At 49.4% G+C, this 20,494-nt stretch overlaps 1 protein-coding gene across 1 annotated transcript; it reads right to left on the reverse strand.

Annotated features, from left to right (window-relative positions):
• Positions 1-11,907: 11,907 nt before the first annotated feature.
• Positions 11,908-15,331, reverse strand: TP53RK (TP53 regulating kinase). Its single transcript, XM_040331613.1, has 2 exons — positions 14,984-15,331; positions 11,908-12,439 (listed from the first exon to the last, which is right to left on the reverse strand). The coding sequence occupies exons 1-2, from the start codon at positions 15,216-15,218 to the stop codon at positions 11,970-11,972; spliced, it is 705 nt and encodes a 234-aa protein (XP_040187547.1). The 5' UTR covers positions 15,219-15,331; the 3' UTR covers positions 11,908-11,969.
• Positions 15,332-20,494: the final 5,163 nt, after the last annotated feature.

The following is a 20,494-nucleotide window of genomic DNA, read 5'->3' on the forward strand; positions in this document are numbered from 1 at the left end:
GGCCTTGGCTTATAAGGTATATATATTTTAATGCCTAAACTTTTTTTAAGCTATTTAATAATTGGATGTAACTGACTTTTTGTTGACATTTCTCTGACTGTAGGGTGAGAATGGATGAGCCCCATCCTGAGATTACTTCTCACAAGGATGAACCCAACCTGAAATGACATACAGAACATCTTACAAGAGGACATATTTTTTTTTTTACACATTATTGGCGACAAATCACAGATGGCGGTGAAAATGTCAATGGACCGGTGGAACCGCAATTTCACAGGAGGAGAAACCGGGCACTTGATCCAATGTTACTCTAGCAAGCATGTTAATACACGGCAGGCATGGAGCAGGCTGCAATGTTAGGACCACTTGCAGAGAAGGAGGAGGAGGAGGAGGAGGAGGAGGAGAGGGGGATTCGAACGCTCAGACTCCCCGATGAAAGGCAGAGACTGTAACCACTACACTGTGTGATGAGGGAACCTGCGTCCGCCTGCAATTCACGCCATCTGCCTGCATCCAACAAAAATCACTTCCTCCGTATTACAACATTTTCTCTGTGATCTATAAACAGCAAACATCTATGATAAACACAGTGGGCCAGATTCACATAGATTAGCGGATCTTTAGGCTCCATTCACACCTAGGCGTTTTTACGCCTGAAGCGCTACGCTCACAAACGCCAGAGGGATGAAATAACATTATTTGCTATGGTGACTGTTCACACCTGAACGCCGAACGCCCAAACGCCTGTCGCGCGAAGCTCAAACAAGTCCCGGACTTTTTTTTGTCACGCGGTTTGGGCGTATTTGAGCGTTTCCATTTCCCATAGAAAGTAATGGAAACGCTCGATTCAAGCGACTTGCGCGACAACGGGCCTTTGCTACGGGCGTTTCGTCGCTTTAATAAATAGAACTTGTCGCCCATGCAGAAGATTAAAAAAATCTACCAACATAGCAACAAGTGATGAAAAGATGATCATTTATCCTGTTGTACAAAAACGTCGGACAACGCTGTATGCAAACGCGCAAATAAGCATGAATACGCGCGGCAAAACGCCGGAAAAAAACGCCCAAAAAAACGACCGAACGACCGACGCTCAGGTGTAAATGCAGCCTTAGATCCGCGTAATCTATGTGATTTACGATCCGCCGGTGCACTTTTGCGAGGCGAGTGCTGTATTCACAAAGCACTTACCTCGAAAATTGCACCGTCGGATCGTAACTCCCCCGGCGGAATGCAAATTCCGCGGCTAGGGGGAGTGTACAATTTAAATCAGGCGTGTTCCCGCGCCGATTTAACAGCGCATGCGCCGCCGGTGAAATTTCCCAGTGCGCATGCTCCAAATGACGTCGCTAGGACGTCATTGTTTTTTGGCGGCTACGTAAATTCCGGCCATCCGTATTCCCGATCGACTTACGCAAACGACGTAAAAATTTGAATCTCGGCGCGGGAACGACGGCCATACTTAACATTAGCTACCCCTCATATTAGCAGGGGTATCTATCCGCCGGAAAAAGCCGAACGCAAAACGACGTTAAAAAAAAGCGACGGGCGGGCGTTCGGACTTGAATCGGCGGTTCTCCTCATTTGCATATCCGACGCGTAAAAAAGATAGATTGCAGCCTAAGATCCGACTGGTGTAAGTCACTTACACCAGTCGGATCTAAGGGAGATCTATGCGGAACTGATTCTTATGAATCAGTCACATAGATCCCACCGTCGGATCTCAGAGATACGACGGCGGATTAGGAGATCCGCCGTCGTATTTTTTCATGAATCTGGCCCAGTGGCCCGGATTCACATACATCGGCGCATATTTATGCGGGCGTAACGTATCTAATATAAGCTACGCTGGCGCAGCGCACAAAGGCAAGCACTGGATTCACAAAGCACTCGCTCCCACTCGCTCTTAAAGATACGCTGGGTTTCCTCGGCGTAAGCCGTCGTAGGTGGAAGTGGGCGTGAGCAAAGCTAATGAGGCGTGACCCCATGCAAATGATGGGGCAAGCGCCATAGAAGTACTTAAAATGAACGCCGTCCCGTGGCCGCATCCCAGTGCGCATGCTCAGAATCACGTCGGAACTACTCCCTAAGATACGCCGGATCACTGCCTACGACGTGAACGTAACCTACGCCCAGCCATATTCACGTACTACGTAAACAACGTAAAATACGACGGCTTGTGTTCCCTGGTCCGTACCTTTGCATGAGTTGCGCCTCCTATATGGGGAATAACTTTACCCCGGACGAACGACTTACGCAAACCGCGTAAATTATGCGCCGGGCGCAACTACGTTTGTGAATCGGCGTATCTCCCTCATTTGCATATGTGCATAGAAAAATCAATGGGAGCGGAAAATGCGCCCAGCGTAAATATGCGCCCACGATACGACAGCGTAGGCAAGTTACGTCGGTCGTAGGAAGCCGATTTTCAGGCGTATCTCAGATTGTGAGCACGGCGCACAGATACGACCGCGCATAGTTACACTTACGCGGCGTATCTCGAGATACGTCGGCGTAAGTGCTTTGTGAATCCAGGCCAGTATGTTATGTAAGTTTATGTATCATTTATATTTCCCATACTTATGTATCACATGCTGTATGTCAGATACAAGCTTAGAGTATGGGAAATATAAAAGACTTCTGTAAGGAATAAGAGACGATAACAGGAAAAAAACTCCTACTCAAGGGAAGGGTACGTATGGGTCTATTTCTAGCAGGATGCCGGGCCCCTGTGCCCAGTCCCCTCATTTTCGATTTTTCAACAATGATGGAAACAATGATGGAAGTAGAAAGAGGAGAAAGAGAAGAAAGAAGGAAGAAAAAGTGGTCAAAAGTCAAGCGGTAAAGAGAGAGGAAAAAAAAAAAGAAAGAAAAAAAAAAAACGGGGGTGCTGCTGCATTCAGGACAAGGGGGGGTGCTGCTGCATTCAGGGCAAGGGGGGGGTGCTGCTGCATTCAGGGCAAGGGGGGGGTGCTGCTGCATTCAGGGCAAGGGGGAGGTGCTGCTGCATTCAGGGCAAGGGGGGGTGCTGCTGCACTTAGGGCAACGGGGGGTGCTGCTACATTCAGGGCAACAGGGGTGCTGCTACATTCAGGGCAACAGGGGTGCTGCTACATTCAGGGCAATGGGGGTGCTGCTGCATTCAGGGCAACGGGGATGCTGCTACATTCAGGGCAACGGGGGTGCTGCTACATTCAGGGCAGCGGGGGGTGCTGCTACATTCAGGGCAACGGGGGTGCTGCTGCATTCAGGGCAACAGGGGTGCTGCTACATTCAGGGCAGCGGGGGTGCTGCTACATTCAGGGCAGCGGGGGTGCTGCTACATTCAGGGCAGCGGGGGTGCTGCTACATTCAGGGCAACGGGGGTGCTGCTACATTCAGGGCAGCGGGGGGGTGCTGCTACATTCAGGGCAGCGGGGGTGCTGCTACATTCAGGGCAGCGGGGGTGCTGCTACATTCAGGGCAACGGGGGTGCTGCTACATTCAGGGCAGCGGGGGTGCTGCTACATTCAGGGCAGCGGGGGTGCTGCTACATTCAGGGCAGCGGGGGTGCTGCTACATTCAGGGCAACGGGGGGTGCTGCTACATTCAGGGCAGCGGGGGGGTGCTGCTACATTCAGGGCAACGGGGGTGCTGCTGCATTCAGGGCAACGGGGGTGCTGCTGCATTCAGGGCAGCGGGGGGGGGGGGGGTGCTGCTGCATTCAGGGTAACGGGAGTGCTGTTGCATTCAGGGTAACGGGGGTGCTGTTGCATTCAGGGCAATGGGGGGTTGCCCATTCTTCTTTGTAAAATATCTCTGTCTCTGTCAGATTGGATGGAGAGCGTCTGTGATCAGCAATTTTCAAGTCTTGCCACAGATTCTCAATGGGATTTAGGTCTGGACTGTGACTGGGCCATTCTAACACATGGATAGGCTTTGATCTAAACCATTCCATTGTAGCTCTGGCTGTACTTTAGGGTCGTTGTCCTGCTGGAAGGTAAACCTCCCCCCCCCCAGTCTCCAAGTCTTTTCTTCTAAGATTGTCCTGTATTTGTCTCCATCCATCTTCCCATCAACTCTGACCAGCTTCCCTGCCCCTGCTGAAGAAAAGTATCCACACCACATGATGCTGCCACCACCATGTTTCACGGTGGGATGGTGTGCTCAGGGTGATGTGCAGTGTTAGTTTTCCCCACACACAGCGTTTTACTTTTAGGCCAAAAAAGTTGCATTTTGGTGTCATGTGACCAGAGCACCTTCTTCCACATGTTTGCTGTGTCCCCTCCCCCGCATGGCTTCTCACAAACTGCAAACAGGACTTCTTATGTCTTTCTTCCTCCAATGTCTTTCTTCTTGTCACTCTTCCATAAAGGGCAGATTTGTGGAGAGACCACTAATAGTTGTCCTGTGGACAGATTCTCCCCCCTGAGCTGTGGATTTCTGCAGCTCCTCCAGAGTTACCATGGGCCTCTTGGCTGCTTCTGTGATGAACGCTCTCCTTGCCCGGCCCGGTCAGTTTAGGTGGACGGCCATGTCTTGGTAGGTTTGCAGTTGTGCCATACTCTTTCCATTTTCCGATGATGGATTGAACAGAAGCTCTGTGAGATCTTCAAAGCTTGGGAGATTTTTTTATAACCTAACCCTGCTTTATACTTCTCCACAACTTCATCCCTGACCCGTCTGGTGTGTTCCTCGGCCTTCATGATGCTGTTTGTTCACTAAGGTTCTCTAACAAACCTATTAGGGCTTCACAGAACAGCTGTATTTATACTGAGATTAAATGATACACAGGTGGACTCTATTTACTATTTAGGGGGCTTCTGAAGGCAATTGGTTCCTCTAGATTTTAGTTAGGGATATCAGAATAAAGGGGGCTGAATACAAATGCCCCCCCCCCCCCCCACTTTCACATATTTATTTGTATCATTTATCATTTTCCTTCCACTTCACAATCATGTGACACTTTGTGTTGGTCCATCACATAAAATCCCAATAAAATACATTCACGTTTTTGGTTGTAACATGACCACATTTTAAGGGGTATGAATACTTTTTCAAGGCACTCCTTTGGCATTCCCAGTGAGACATTACCAGATCTGTAGAGCAGCCAACAAGAAGGTGCCAATCTCTCCCTGCCGGAATTTGTACATGATGGAGACTGGCAGAGGCACAGCGGAAACACCCTATGATAACAGAACAGGAACAATGGAAACCTCAGAAGATGTGAGAATCCATATCTGAAGTTTCACTTATAAGTAGAATGTTCCTTATCAATATAAATGTGCAGAATTGCCTTTTTAACAAAGAAAAACTCAATAACCTATTGGGGTGAATCAAGGGCACAGTGTTGGGTGTAGGAGGACATGGGACAGGAGGGCACAGTGTTGGGTGTAGGAGGACACAGGACAGGAGGGCACAGTGTTGGGTGTAGGAGGACACAGGACAGGAGGGCACAGTGTTGGGTGTAGGAGGACACAGGACAGGAGAGGGCACAATGTTGGGTGTAGGAGGACACAGGACAGGAGGGCACAGTGTTGGGTGTAGGAGGACACAGGACAGGAGGGCACGGTGTAGGAGCACACAGGACAGGAAGGCACAGTGTTGGGTGTAGGAGGGCACAGGACAGGAGGGTACAGTGTTGTGTGTAGGAGGGCACAGGACAGAACTGCACAGTGTTGTGTGTAGGAGGGCACAGGACAGGAGGGCACAGTGTTGGGTGTAGGAGGACACAGTGTTGGATGTAGGAGGACACGGGACAGGAGGGCACAGTGTTGGGTGTAGGAGGACACAGGACAGGAGGGCACAGTGTTGGGTGTAGGAGGACATGGGACAGGAGGGCACAGTGTTGGGTGTAGGAGGACACAGGACAGGAGGGCACAGTGTTGGGTGTAGGAGGACACAGGACAGGAGGGCACAGTGTTGGGTGTAGGACACAGTGTTGAATGTAGGAGGGCACAGTGCTGAGTGTAGGAGGGCACAGGACAGGACGCCACAGTGTTGGGTGTAGGAGGACACAGGAGAGGAGGGCACAGTGTTGAATGTAGGAGGACACAGGACAGGAGGGCACAGTGTTGAATGTAGGAGGACACAGGACAGGAGGGCACAGTGTTGAATGTAGGAGGACACAGGACAGGAGGGCACAGTGTTGGGTGTAGGAGCACACAGGACAGGAGGGCACATTGTTGGGTGTAGGAGGACACGGGACAGGAGGGCACAGTGTTGGGTGTAGGAGGACACGGGACAGGAGGGCACAGTGTTGAATGTAGGAGGACACAGGACAGGAGAGGGCACAGTGTTGGGTGTAGGAGGACACAGGACAGGAGAGGGCACAGTGTTGGGTGTAGGAGGACACAGGACAGGAGAGGGCACAGTGTTGGGTGTAGGAGGACACAGGACAGGAGAGGGCACAGTGTTGGGTGTAGGAGGACACAGGACAGGAGAGGGCACAGTGTTGGGTGTAGGAGGACACAGGACAGGAGAGGGCACAGTGTTGGGTGTAGGAGGACACAGGACAGGAGAGGGCACAGTGTTGGGTGTAGGAGGACACAGGACAGGAGAGGGCACAGTGTTGGGTGTAGGAGGACACAGGACAGGAGAGGGCACAGTGTTGGGTGTAGGAGGACACAGGACAGGAGAGGGCACAGTGTTGGGTGTAGGAGGACACAGGACAGGAGGGCACAATGTTGGGTGTAGGAGGACACAGGACAGGAGGGCACGGTGTAGGAGCACACAGGACAGGAAGGCACAGTGTTGGGTGTAGGAGGGCACAGGACAGGAGGGCACAGTGTTGGGTGTAGGAGGACACAGTGTTGGATGTAGGAGGACACAGGACAGGAGGGCACAGTGTTGGGTGTAGGAGGACACAGGACAGGAGGGCACAGTGTTGGGTGTAGGAGGACACAGGACAGGAGGGCCCAGTGTTGGGTGTAGGAGGACAAGTGTTGAATGTAGGAGGACACAGGACAGGAGGGCACAGTGTTGGGTGTAGGACACAGTGTTGAATGTAGGAGGGCACAGTGCTGAGTGTAGGAGGGCACAGGACAGGACGCCACAGTGTTGGGTGTAGGAGGACACAGGAGAGGAGGGCACAGTGTTGAATGTAGGAGGACACAGGACAGGAGAGGGCACAGTGTTGGGTGTAGGAGGACACAGGACAGGAGAGGGCACAGTGTTGGGTGTAGGAGGACACAGGACAGGAGAGGGCACAGTGTTGGGTGTAGGAGGACACAGGACAGGAGAGGGCACAGTGTTGGGTGTAGGAGGACACAGGACAGGAGAGGGCACAGTGTTGGGTGTAGGAGGACACAGGACAGGAGAGGGCACAGTGTTGGGTGTAGGAGGACACAGGACAGGAGAGGGCACAGTGTTGGGTGTAGGAGGACACAGGACAGGAGGGCACAATGTTGGGTGTAGGAGGACACAGGACAGGAGGGCACAATGTTGGGTGTAGGAGGACACAGGACAGGAGGGCACGGTGTAGGAGCACACAGGACAGGAAGGCACAGTGTTGGGTGTAGGAGGGCACAGGACAGGAGGGCACAGTGTTGGGTGTAGGAGGACACAGTGTTGGATGTAGGAGGACACAGGACAGGAGGGCACAGTGTTGGGTGTAGGAGGACACAGGACAGGAGGGCACAGTGTTGGGTGTAGGAGGACACAGGACAGGAGGGCACAGTGTTGGGTGTAGGAGGACACAGGACAGGAGGGCCCAGTGTTGGGTGTAGGAGGACAAGTGTTGAATGTAGGAGGACACAGGACAGGAGGGCACAGTGTTGGGTGTAGGACACAGTGTTGAATGTAGGAGGGCACAGTGCTGAGTGTAGGAGGGCACAGTGCTGAGTGTAGGAGGGCACAGGACAGGACGCCACAGTGTTGGGTGTAGGAGGACACAGGAGAGGAGGGCACAGTGTTGAATGTAGGAGGACACAGGACAGGAGGGCACAGTGTTGAATGTAGGAGGACACAGGACAGGAGGGCACAGTGTTGGGTGTAGGAGCACACGGGACAGGAGGGCACATTGTTGGGTGTAGGAGGACACGGGACAGGAGGGCACAGTGTTGGGTGTAGGAGGACACGGGACAGGAGAGGGCACAGTGTTGGGTGTAGGAGGACACAGGACAGGAGAGGGCACAGTGTTGGGTGTAGGAGGACACAGGACAGGAGGGCACAGTGTTGGGTGTAGGAGGACACAGGACAGGAGGGCACAGTGTTGAATGTAGGAGGACACAGGACAGGAGGGCACAGTGTTGAATGTAGGAGGACACGGGACAGGAGGGCACAGTGTTGGGTGTAGGAGGACACAGGACAGGAGGGCACAGTGTTGGGTGTAGGAGGACACGGGACAGGAGGGCACAGTGTTGGGTGTAGGAGGACACGGGACAGGAGAGGGCACAGTGTTGGGTGTAGGAGGACACAGGACAGGAGGGCACAGTGTTGGGTGTAGGAGGACACAGGACAGGAGGGCACAGTGTTGAATGTAGGAGGACACAGGACAGGAGGGCAGTGTTGAATGTAGGAGGACACGGGACAGGAGGGCACAGTGTTGAATGTAGGAGGACACAGGACAGGAGGGCACAGTGTTGGGTGTAGGAGGACACAGGACAGGAGGGCACAGTGTTGGGTGTAGGAGGACACGGGACAGGAGGGCACAGTGTTGGGTGTAGGAGGACACGGGACAGGAGAGGGCACAGTGTTGGGTGTAGGAGGACACAGGACAGGAGAGGGCACAGTGTTGGGTGTAGGAGGACACAGGACAGGAGGGCACAGTGTTGGGTGTAGGAGGACACAGGACAGGAGGGCACAGTGTTGAATGTAGGAGGACACGGGACAGGAGGGCACAGTGTTGAATGTAGGAGGACACGGGACAGGAGAGGGCACAGTGTTGGGTGTAGGAAGACACGGGACAGGAGAGGGCACAGTGTTGGGTGTAGGAGGACACAGGACAGGAGAGGGCACAGTGTTGGGTGTAGGAGGACACAGGACAGGAGAGGGCACAGTGTTGGGTGTAGGAGGACACAGGACAGGAGAGGGCACAGTGTTGGGTGTAGGAGGACACAGGACAGGAGAGGGCACAGTGTTGGGTGTAGGAGGACACAGGACAGGAGAGGGCACAGTGTTGGGTGTAGGAGGACACAGGACAGGAGAGGGCACAGTGTTGGGTGTAGGAGGACACAGGACAGGAGAGGGCACAGTGTTGGGTGTAGGAGGACACAGGACAGGAGAGGGCACAGTGTTGGGTGTAGGAGGACACAGGACAGGAGAGGGCACAGTGTTGGGTGTAGGAGGACACAGGACAGGAGAGGGCACAGTGTTGGGTGTAGGAGGACACAGGACAGGAGAGGGCACAGTGTTGGGTGTAGGAGGACACAGGACAGGAGAGGGCACAGTGTTGGGTGTAGGAGGACACAGGACAGGAGAGGGCACAGTGTTGGGTGTAGGAGGACACAGGACAGGAGAGGGCACAGTGTTGGGTGTAGGAGGACACAGGACAGGAGAGGGCACAGTGTTGGGTGTAGGAGGACACAGGACAGGAGAGGGCACAGTGTTGGGTGTAGGAGGACACAGGACAGGAGAGGGCACAGTGTTGGGTGTAGGAGGACACAGGACAGGAGAGGGCACAGTGTTGGGTGTAGGAGGACACAGGACAGGAGAGGGCACACTTTTGGGTGTAGGAGGACACAGGACAGGAGAGGGCACAGTGTTGGGTGTAGGAGGACACAGGACAGGAGAGGGCACAGTGTTAGGTGTAGGAGGACACAGGACGGGAGTGCAGTGTTGGGTGTAGGAGGACACAGGACAGGAGAGGGCACAGTGTTGGCTGTAAGAGGACACAGGACAGAAAAGCAGTGTTGGGTGTAGGAGGACACAGGACAGGAGAGGGCACAGTGTTGGCTGTAAGAGGACACAGGACAGAAAAGCAGTGTTGGGTGTAGGAGGACACAGGACAGGAGGGCACAGTGTTGGGTGTAGGAGGACACTGGACAGGAGAGGGCACAGTGTTGGGTGTAGGAGGACACTGGACAGGAAAGCAGTGTTGGGTGTAGGGGGACAGGAGGGCACAGTGTTGGGTGTAGGTGGACACAGGAGAGGAGGGCACAGTGTTGGGTGTAGGAGGACACGGGAAAGGAGGGCACAGTGTTGGGTGTAGGAGGACACAGGACAGGAGGGCACAGTGTTGGGTGTAGGAGGACAGGACAGGAGGGCACAGTGTTGGGTGTAGGAGGACACAGGACAGGAGGGCACAGTGTTGGGTGTAGGAGGACACAGGACAGGAGGGCACAGTGTTGGGTGTAGGAGGACACAGGACAGGAGGGCACAGTGTTGGGTGTAGGAGGACACAGGACAGGAGGGCACAGTGTTTACGTGTAGGTGGACACAGGACAGGAGGGCACAGTGTTTACGTGTAGGTGGACACAGGACAGGAGGGCACAGTGTTTACGTGTAGGTGGACACAGGACAGGAGGGCACAGTGTTGGGTGTAGGAGGACACAGGACAGGAGGGCACAGTGTTGGGTGTAGGAGGACACAGGACAGGAGGGCACAGTGTTGGGTGTAGGAGGACACAGGACAGGAGGGCACAGTGTTGGGTGTAGGAGGACACGGGACAGGAGGGCACAGTGTTGGGTGTAGGAGGACACGGGACAGGAAGGCACAGTGTTGGGTGTAGGAGGACACAGTGTTGGATGTAGGAGGACACGGGACAGGAGGGCACAGTGTTGGGTGTAGGAGGACACGGGACAGGAGGGCACAGTGTTGGGTGTAGGAGGACAATGTGTTGGGTGTAGGAGGGCACAGGACAGGAGGGCACAGTGTTGGGTGTAGGAGGACACAGGACAGGAGGGCACAGTGTTGGGTGTAGGAGGACACGGGACAGGAGGGCACAGTGTTGGATGTAAGAGGACACGGGACAGGAGGGCACAGTGTTGGGTGTAGGAGGACACGGGACAGGAGGGAACAGTGTTTACGTGTAGGTGGACACAGGACAGGAGGGCACAGTGTTGGGTGTAGGAGGACACGGGACAGGAAGGCACAGTGTTGGGTGTAGGAGGACACAGGACAGGAGGGCACAGTGTTGGGTGTAGGAGCACACGGGACAGGAAGGCACAGTGTTGGGTGTAGGAAGACACGGGACAGGAGGGCACAGTGTTGGGTGTAGGAGGACACAGGACAGGAGGGCACAGTGTTGGGTGTAGGAGGGCACAGGACAGGAAAGCAGTGTTGGGTGTAGGAGGACACGGGACAGGAGAGGGCACAGTGTTGGGTGTAGGAGGACACAGGACAGGAGGGCACAGTGTTGGGTGTAGGAGGGCACAGGACAGGAAAGCAGTGTTGGGTGTAGGAGGACACGGGACAGAAAGGCAGTGTTGGGTGTAGGAGGACACGGGACAGAAAGGCAGTGTTGGGTGTAGGAGGACACAGGAGAGGAGGGCACAGTGTTGGGTGTAGGAGGACACGGGACAGGAGGGAACAGTGTTTACGTGTAGGTGGACACAGGACAGGAGGGCACAGTGTTGGGTGTAGGGTGGGGAGGGGGGCCAGCCGGGCCTGTAAGGGGCCCTGGGGACCATCGGGCTCCTTACAGGTGCAATGCCTGTACCCCCCTGATGGCAGCCCTGTTTTATATAGACAACGTTTCAAAAGCCCCCTATAGGTCATTAGTTTACCATTACGGAGGAAGTCTGGTGCTTTTAAATAATTCTTTCACTCCGGCGTGCACGGCGGTATTCAACATGTGTATCGCAATCCATGTTCTCATGCGTAGGTGCCCCCTGCTTGGCTGTAACTTTATTAGAGATAGATATTTACACACACACATAGGAGACAGGTTCTCTTTAATGAGACATGCAGGGTGTAAAAGAAGTGGGAATAGTTTTCCTGCTGGTGAAAAGGGTTCATTTCACTTTAAAAAGAAAAAAAAAGCAACAATGTAATTATACATAAATCTTTATTGAACGATAAAGCTTGAGAAAAAAAAATATATACAAAATTCATCCAACCATGGAGCGCTTTCTGCCCCTCAGTCTGACCTCATCCAGTTTTTTGATGACCGGACCGGATTTTTTCGATGAGGCGGAGTAACTCTTTAGCAGAGCGCTGAAGACGTCCTCTGTGTTGGGATGAGTGCTCAGGAAGGCCTTCTCCAGGACGTACAGGTCCACCCCCTTGTCCTCCGGGAGGGCCGAGATGAAGCTCAGGCCGAAGTCAATGAGGACCAGGTCCAGGTCCCGGTGGGGGGGCCGCAGAAGCATGTTGGAGGTGGTCAGGTCCCCGTGGACGACATCCTCGTCGTGCAGACGGGCCAGAACCTGACCGATCTTCTCCGCCAGGTCATAGAGATTTCCGCCGTTCTCCTGGACGGTCATGATATAATCCCGCACCATCAGCGAGCCTTCCATGTCCTCCATGTAGATGCAGCTGGAGACGTGGTCCACAAAATAGATCGCCGGGGTGGGGATACCTGAGAGCAGGGAGGAGGAGGGGGAGAAGTAATGGCCGCATCTCCAAATACAAGAGACAGAGAGAAAAATAGGAAAAGGCGCATCGGAGATTCTACCTCGTGTGCAATGCCTGGTGAGCCTCAAGAACACAGCCTGGGAAGTCTCTGCATACCTCCATGTAATCCATGCAAAAAGAAAGAAAGGCTGGTGCCATGGGAGTCGGCGAAAACCGTTTTATTATAGCATGTGACCAACAATAAAAAAAAAAAAAAATACGCATTTTGACCAGCGGCCTGACGGACGAAACACGCTGGTTTTCTGACTGACCACATGCTATAATAAAAACAAGGTTTTAGCCGACTTCCAAAGGGAGAGGCTGGTGCCATGGAAGTCGGCTAAAACATAGTTTTATTATAGCATGTGACCAACAGTAAAAAAAAAGCCAACACGTTTCATACCAGAGGCCTGACGGACGAAACGCGCTGGTTTGACTGCTGTTCACATGCTATAATAAAACAAGGTTTTAGCCGACTTATGTGGCACCGGCCTTTCTCCCTTTTTTGTAGAGAAACAAAAATAGCCAGACAGACATGATACAAATAGGTACAGCAGACAGCTATAAAGATGGAGGGAATGGGAGCGGAGGACAGAAAAGGCAAAAAAAAGACAAATGTAATATAGAAACACACATATATAGATGTATATACAGTACACAGACACACACACACACATACATACAGAGCGTGTCTAAAAGGGTTAAAAATGATCCCACAACCTTGGAAGCTGCCGCTCTAGAACACAATTAATGAATTAGTTCCTCTGGGGAGGGGCGGGACATGCAAATGTAAACAACACACTGTCTACACGTGTGATCGCTCTAATTGGTCATCACAGTAATAACATGGTACAGAGCCGATCAGGTCAGCTCTGTACACTGGGCCTGTGATGTGAGCCATCCAATATTTTACAGGTCATTTCTGTAGTATTCAAAAACAATTATCCACCGCTATATACTATGCTGGTTAGCCTCCTGGGAAGGAAGAAAGGAAAGAGGAAAAAAGAAATTGAGGAAAGGGAGAAGAAAAAAAAAAAGAGAAAAAGAAAGAAAGGTAAGAAAAAAAGAAAAGGAAAGAGAGAAAAAAGAAAGGAAAGAGGAAAGAGAGAAAAAAAGAAAGGAAAGAGGAAAGAGAGAAAAAAAGAAAGGAAAAGGAAAAGAAAGAAAGGAAAAGAGGAAAAGAGAAAAAGAAAAGAAAGGAAAAGAGAAAAAGAAAAGAAAGGAAAAGAGAAAAAGAAAAGAAAGGAAAGCGAAAAAGAAAAGAAAGGAGAAAAAGAAAAGAAAGGAGAAAAAGAAAAGAAAGGAAAGCGAAAAAGAAAAGAAAAGGAAAGCGAAAAAGAAAAGAAAAGGAAAGCGAAAAAGAAAAGAAAAGGAAAGCGAAAAAGAAAAGAAAAGAGAAAAAGAATAGAAAAGGAAAGAGAAAAAGGAAAGAAAAAGGAGAAAAAGAAAAAAGGAAAAAGGAAAGAAAAAGGAGAAAAAGAAAAAGGACAGAGAAAAAAAAAAAAAAAGAAAAGAAAAAGAAAGGAAATAGAAAAAGAAAAGAGAAGGAAAAGAAAAATAAAAGTAAAGAAAAGAAAAGAAAAGGAAAAAGAAAGGAAAAGAAAGAAAAGAAAGAGAAAGAAGGAAAGGGAAATAAAAAGGAAAGAGAGAGGGGGAAGGAAAGGAAAGGAAAATAAAAGAACAGAGAGAAGGGAAATAAAAAGAAAGGAAAGAGAAAAGAAGAAAAAAAAAAAAAAAAAAAGAAGGGGGAAAGAGAACAAGAAAAAGGAAAAAAAAAAAAAAAAAAGATAGAGAAGAGAAAAGAAAAAGGGAAAAGGGAGAAGAAAAAAAAGGAAAGTAGAAATAAAAAAAAAAGAGAGAATTGGGAAAGGAAGAAGAAAGAAGAAGAATTCCTATGGAGAAAGCACCTCATTGGGACCCCTGGTGAGCCGCCTCTTCAAGGGAATGAATGCGATACCAAGTACAAGCCTGGCCAGGAGAGTATCAAGTATTATTTTTTTTTAATATTTACTTTATATATTTTAAATAATATTTTATTAAAATAAATATGTTATTAATTTACTTGAATTTAAATAATCATTTTTTTATTTACTAGTTACGTCATTTAAAATTATTTTATTCTTTTTAGTTAAAATATTTATTTTAATTTATTTAAAATATTATAATCATTTGCATTTATTTAGTTAAATTATTTATATTTACGTTATTTGTATTTAAGTAACTGTTTACCCGATTTTATAAATGTAATTATCACTATAATTATTTTAAACAATTATTTTTATTATAATTAATAGTTTAAAAGAATATTTTTTTTATTATTTGTATTTACTTTTAAATAAATATATTTAGTATTTTAATTGATCATTTTTATTACAATTATTACAAACTGTTTAGGCTTTTTGCGCCCTCTGGCGGCTCGCCTGCCGTCCTGCACTCTCCGGGGGTCTTTCCAGTACTCACAATGACCACACATAGGATTGTATGGTCGCAGCGCCCTCTGGCGGCTCACCTGCCTTCCTGCACCTGAGTATGGCGCGGGCCTCCTGAGCCGTCCTCCGGTGTGTGAGCTTCTCGTCCAGCGCGGGGTGTCTGTAGGTTTTGGGGAACCTCTCTTTCACCACCGCCGCCTTCCCCAGGAACTTCCCCCGGTACACCCGGGCCTCGGCGCCCTGCTTCAGCAGCTGTAGCCCCTCCAGATACTCCCGGCTCCTCCGCCGGCTCTCACACTCCGCCTGAGCGGCCATGGCTCCAGCTCTGTCAGCGCTCCGCAAACAGCGTAGAGGGGCCTCTCAGCGAGCGCGGCGCGCAATCTTCCAACGTAACTTACGTGAAGAATAGCGGCTGGCGCAGTTTAACGTATAACTTGTTCACCGTTAAAGGCGTTCCGGCCGGAAATTGAAGCACGAAAAAAAGTTCCGGGAGCATGTACGGCGCTCCTGTATACAGCAGCGCTATAAGAGTCCTCAAATTCACATTACACCCTCCTACAACACACAGATATATATCTCGGTATATTGATATATATATTTAAAAACATAATATAAATAAATAATCATATCGAGAGAAACGGCCCTTAGTAACCCATGGCAACCAGTGTTTATAAGTATATACAACAAATAAAAGCGTATCTAAAGCCAGTTTTGGGTGGAGCAGCGAGGGGTTGGAACCCTGTCAGGTTTTTACTGCTGTTGGTGTACGCGCTGGGGGAGATTCACCAAAACGTTACACAGTGGTCACCGAAACAGGAAGTGAGGGGACATTTTCTTGCTTTAGGACGATTTCCTCTCACTTCCTGCCCTGGTGTCTAAAGTGCCGCGTTTAGGCCTCATTCACACCGGCATCGTCAGACCGGCGTTTTTGAGGCGATTTTCTCAGTTCAGGTATTGATTGTTCAATGCGCGCCGGTCACAATGTATGTTTACCTGCATTTAGAGAATTCTGTGGGTCCAGAAGCCGATTGGACATTCTAAAACGTGACTAATTATATCTAAACATGGCAAAAAGCATATGGGAGGCATAAAAAGTCAGTTATACTTCAGAAAAGCTAAACGCAGGACCGCCCGTGTGAATGAGGCCTAAACACCAGTACTTTAACCACTTACTGACCCGCCGTTTTCTGGCACTTTTTGTTTACACGTTTAAATCAGTATTTTTTGCTAGAAAATTGCTTATAACCCCCAAACATTATATATATTTTTTTATTAACAGAGACCCTGGGGAATAAAATTAAAGTGCCCGGTACTGCCACTGAATTTCAAAAGAGCCAACTTCCCTAAACTATGAACCTTGCTAGAAAGCATAAATTGGGATAACATCTTAGGAACAAAGAACACAGAGGAGAGATGGGCTTGCTTTAAAGCGGAGGTTCACACAACCTCCCCTGTCTGGATCCCCCCCCCCCCTCCGGTGTCACATTTGGCACCTTTCAGGGGGAGGGGGAAGCAGATATTTGCACCCTTTTCCAGGCATAGACCCCTGCATTATCTGCCGCAGTCTATGCCACGTCCGGCGCCCCAAGCCTCCCCCCCTCCCCCCGCTGCCTTCTGCTAGACACACGGGGCCCCAGAAGAGAGCAGGGACCAGTGGCATTGCGCAGCGCGAGTCGCGCATGCGCAGTAGGGAATCGGCTTCACTTCCTGATTCCCTTACTGAAGATGGCGGCGGTAGCACTTGAGGGACGGGTCGGCCTCGGGTGCTGGAATCGCGGGCGCGCTGGACAGGTAAGTGTCGTTATTTTAAAAGTCAGCAGCTGATTTTTCCGCAAATTTAATTTCTGAGCAACCAAGCTCAGTTGCTCTATATGGAGCCCCCGGTCTTGTTCACATCCCCTGCGTGGGATTATTATAATCGTTTTCTCATTTCTTCAAAAAAATCTCAATAAAAAAAGATTGTACCAGAAAAGTCAGCAGCTGCAGTATTTGTAGCTGCTGACTTTTAAAAAATAAATAAATTTGGCGGACCTCCTTGTTAAGAGCATATTACATAAGGGCATTAGCCAGTGCATCCCATTGGGTAATACATTTAAAAGAGCGTAAAAAAGTCCTGGGTGGCTTAACTCCAATGTAAAAATGCATATAAAAGCAAAGGAGGCCTTCAAAAAATACAAGGCTGAGGGATCATCATCAGCATTCCAACTTTATAAAGAATGCAACAAGATATGTAAGGGTGCAATTAGGGTGGCGGCCAGGATAGAACACGAAAGACACATAGCGAAAGAGAGCAAAAAAAATCCCAAGAAATTATTTACATATATAAACAAACAATAAAAAAGTGAGGACAGACCATATTGGCCCCATAAAGAATGAGGAAGGAAATCTGGTTACAAAGGATGGCAAAGGTATTGCATTTATTCTTCTCCTCAGTCTTCACGAGGCAATCGTGGAGCTTCAGTAACCAAAACTGCAATGTTTATCCTCATGAGAATATCACAGGAAGCACCTTTTTGACTTGGGAAATGTAACATTAATAAATCACCAGGACCGGATGGTTTGCACCCGAGGGTACTTAGGGAACTCAGTCAAGTAATTGCCAGACCATTGTTCCTAATTTTCACTGACAGTCTACTAACTGGACTGGTACCAGCTGATTGGAGAAAAGCCAATGTAGCTCCAATATTTAAAAAGGGCCCAAAATACAGACCAGCCAGCCTAACATCAATAGTATGCAAGCTCTTGGAGGGGGTGATAAGGGACTATATACAAGATTTTAGTAATGAGAACGATATCATTAGCAGTAATCAGCATGGATTCATGAAGTAATAGTCCTAGCCAAACCAATCTATTAACCTTCTATGAGGAGGTGAGTTGCCATCTAGATAAAGGAAGGCCCGTAGACGTGGTGTATCTAGATAAAGGAAGGCCCGTAGACGTGGTGTATCTAGATAAAGGAAGGTCCGTAGACGTGGTGTATCTGGATAAAGGAAGGCCCGTAGACATGGTGTATCTGGATAAAGGAAGGCCTGTAGACGTGGTGTATCTGGATAAAGGGAGGTCCGTAGACATGGTGTATCTGGATAAAGGAAGGCCCGTAGACGTGGTGTATCTGGATAAAAGAAGGCTCGTAGACGTGGTGTATCTGGATAAAGGAAGGCCTGTAGACGTGGTGTATCTGGATAAAGGGAGGTCCGTAGACGTGGTGTATCTAGATAAAGGAAGGCCCGTAGACATGGTGTATCTGGATAAAGGAAGGCCCGTAGACGTGGTGTATCTGGATAAAGGAAGACCTGTAGACGTGGTGTATCTGGATAAAGCAAGGCCCGTAGACGTGGTGTATCTAGATAAAGGAAGGCCCGTAGACGTGGTGTATCTAGATAAAGGAAGGCCCGTAGACGTGGTGTATCTAGATAAAGGAAGGCACGTAGACGTGGTGTAGCTAGATAAAGGAAGGCACGTAGACGTGGTGTATCTAGATAAAGGAAGGCCCGTAGACGTGGTGTATCTAGATAAAGGAAGGCACGTAGACGTGGTGTATCTAGATAAAGCAAGGCCCGTAGACGTGGTGTATCTAGATAAAGGAAGGCCCGTAGACGTGGTGTATCTGGATAAAGGAAGGCCCGTAGACGTGGTGTATCTAGATAAAGGAAGACCCGTAGACGTGGTGTATCTAGATAAAGGAAGGCCCGTAGACGTGGTGTATCTAGATAAAGGAAGGCACGTAGACGTGGTGTATCTAGATAAAGGAAGGCCCGTAGACGTGGTGTATCTAGATAAAGGAAGGCACGTAGACGTGGTGTATCTGGATAAAGGAAGGTCCGTAGACGTGGTGTAGCTAGATAAAGGAAGGCCCGTAGACGTGGTGTATCTAGATAAAGGAAGGTCTGTAGATGTGGTGTATCTAGATAAAGGAAGGTCTGTAGACGTGGTGTAGCTAGATAAAGGAAGGCCCGTAGACGTGGTGTATCTAGATAAAGGAAGGCCCGTAGACGTGGTGTATCTAGATAAAGAATCCCTTTACTTCCTGTTCCCTTTCACTTCCCCTTCCCATTCCCTCCCCCACAGCGCAGCTACCATACTTTACATTATTATCACTTTTTCTGTTAGGATCGGATCCACAGGTGCTGCTGCAGTTCTCTCCCCCCCCCCCCCCAGTCCATCAGATAGCGCCAGAGTTCTCTACTTTTATAACATGAAAGAGATAAAAAAAATATTAAGTTCCCCTTTTCACACAGAATGCTTCCAAAGGTCTGTCTGTACCTGAAACAGTAAAACCTTGGTTTAAGAGTAACTTGGTTTGAGAGCGATTTGCAAGACAAGCAACATTTTTAAATACATTTTGACTTGATATACAAGCGATGTCTTGATATAAGAGCAGCGTCATGTCACAACTAGTGTTACTAGAGTATAAAAGAGAAGAGAGGAGCCTCTAAGTGTAGCAATATGGTTACATGTAATGAAGGGACAACATTTAGCAACTTATTGCTACACTTAGAGGCGCCTCTCTTCTCTTTTATACTCTGGAGCTCCTGCTGGATTTTGCTTCTAACCCCCTTGTGGAGGCTTCCATTTGTAGACATTTTATGGTTACACAACCAATCACATCGCTATAATCTTTTTATATGGACTATAAACAGAAGGACTTATGAATAAATGGTTGTGGAACGAATCATTTGAGTTTCCATTATTTCTTATGGGGGAAATTCGCTTTGATATACAAGTGCTTTGGATTACAAGCATGTTTCTGGAACGAATTATACTCGTAATCCGAGGTTTTACTATGTATCTGTCATGTCATGCCCCAACAAATTATGCTCAATGCATGAAAAAAAAACATCAATTGCAGCCTCACTGTGCCCATCAAATTCAGCCACTGTGCCATCAATTGCAGCCACTGTGCCCATCAAAGGCAACCACCGTGCCCATCAAATGCAGCCACTGTGCCCATCAAATGCAGCCACTTTGCCCATCAAAGGCAACCACCGTGCCCATCAAATGCAGCCACTGTGCCATCAAATGCAGCCACTGTGCCCATCAAATTCCGCCACTGTGCCATCAATTGCAGCCACTGTGCCCATCAAATTCAGCCACTGTGCCATCAATTGCAGCCACTCTGCCCATCAAATGCCACCACTGTGCCATCAATTGCAGCCACTGTGCCCCATCAAATGCAGCCACTGTGCCCTATCAAATGTCACCACAGTGCCATCAATTACAGCCACTGTGCCCTATCAAATGCAGCCACTGTGCCCTATCAAATGAAGCCACTGTGCCCTATCAAATGAAGCCACTGTGCCCTATCAAATGCAGCCACTGTGCCCTATCAAATGCAGCCACTGTGCCCATCAAATGCAGCCACTGTGCCGATCAAACGCAGCCACTGTGCCCATCAAATTCAGCCACTGTGCCATCAATTGCAGCCACTGTGCCCATCAAATGCAACCACTGTGCCATCAATTGCAGCCACTGTGCCCACTGCCCAACACATGCAGCCAGTGTGCCCCATTAAATGCAACCATTGTGCCCAATCGTATCTCAGTCCAGAAAGTAGATGGTGACCCCAGATGTTGAAGTAACAAAAATGGGCA

Source organism: Rana temporaria, chromosome 12 (assembly GCF_905171775.1).
Source record: "Rana temporaria chromosome 12, aRanTem1.1, whole genome shotgun sequence".
NCBI classification, from domain to species: Eukaryota; Metazoa; Chordata; class Amphibia; order Anura; family Ranidae; genus Rana; species Rana temporaria.

Bases quoted from the DNA above. Each gene is read 5' to 3' on its own strand.
- TP53RK (XM_040331613.1), bottom strand. From the start codon at position 15,218: ATGGCCGCTCAGGCGGAGTGTGAGAGCCGGCGGAGGAGCCGGGAGTAT. The intron at 12,440-14,983 runs GTGAGCCGCCAG...CCCTGCTCTCAG, and splicing joins ACTCAGGTGCAGGAAGGCAG to GTATCCCCACCCCGGCGATC.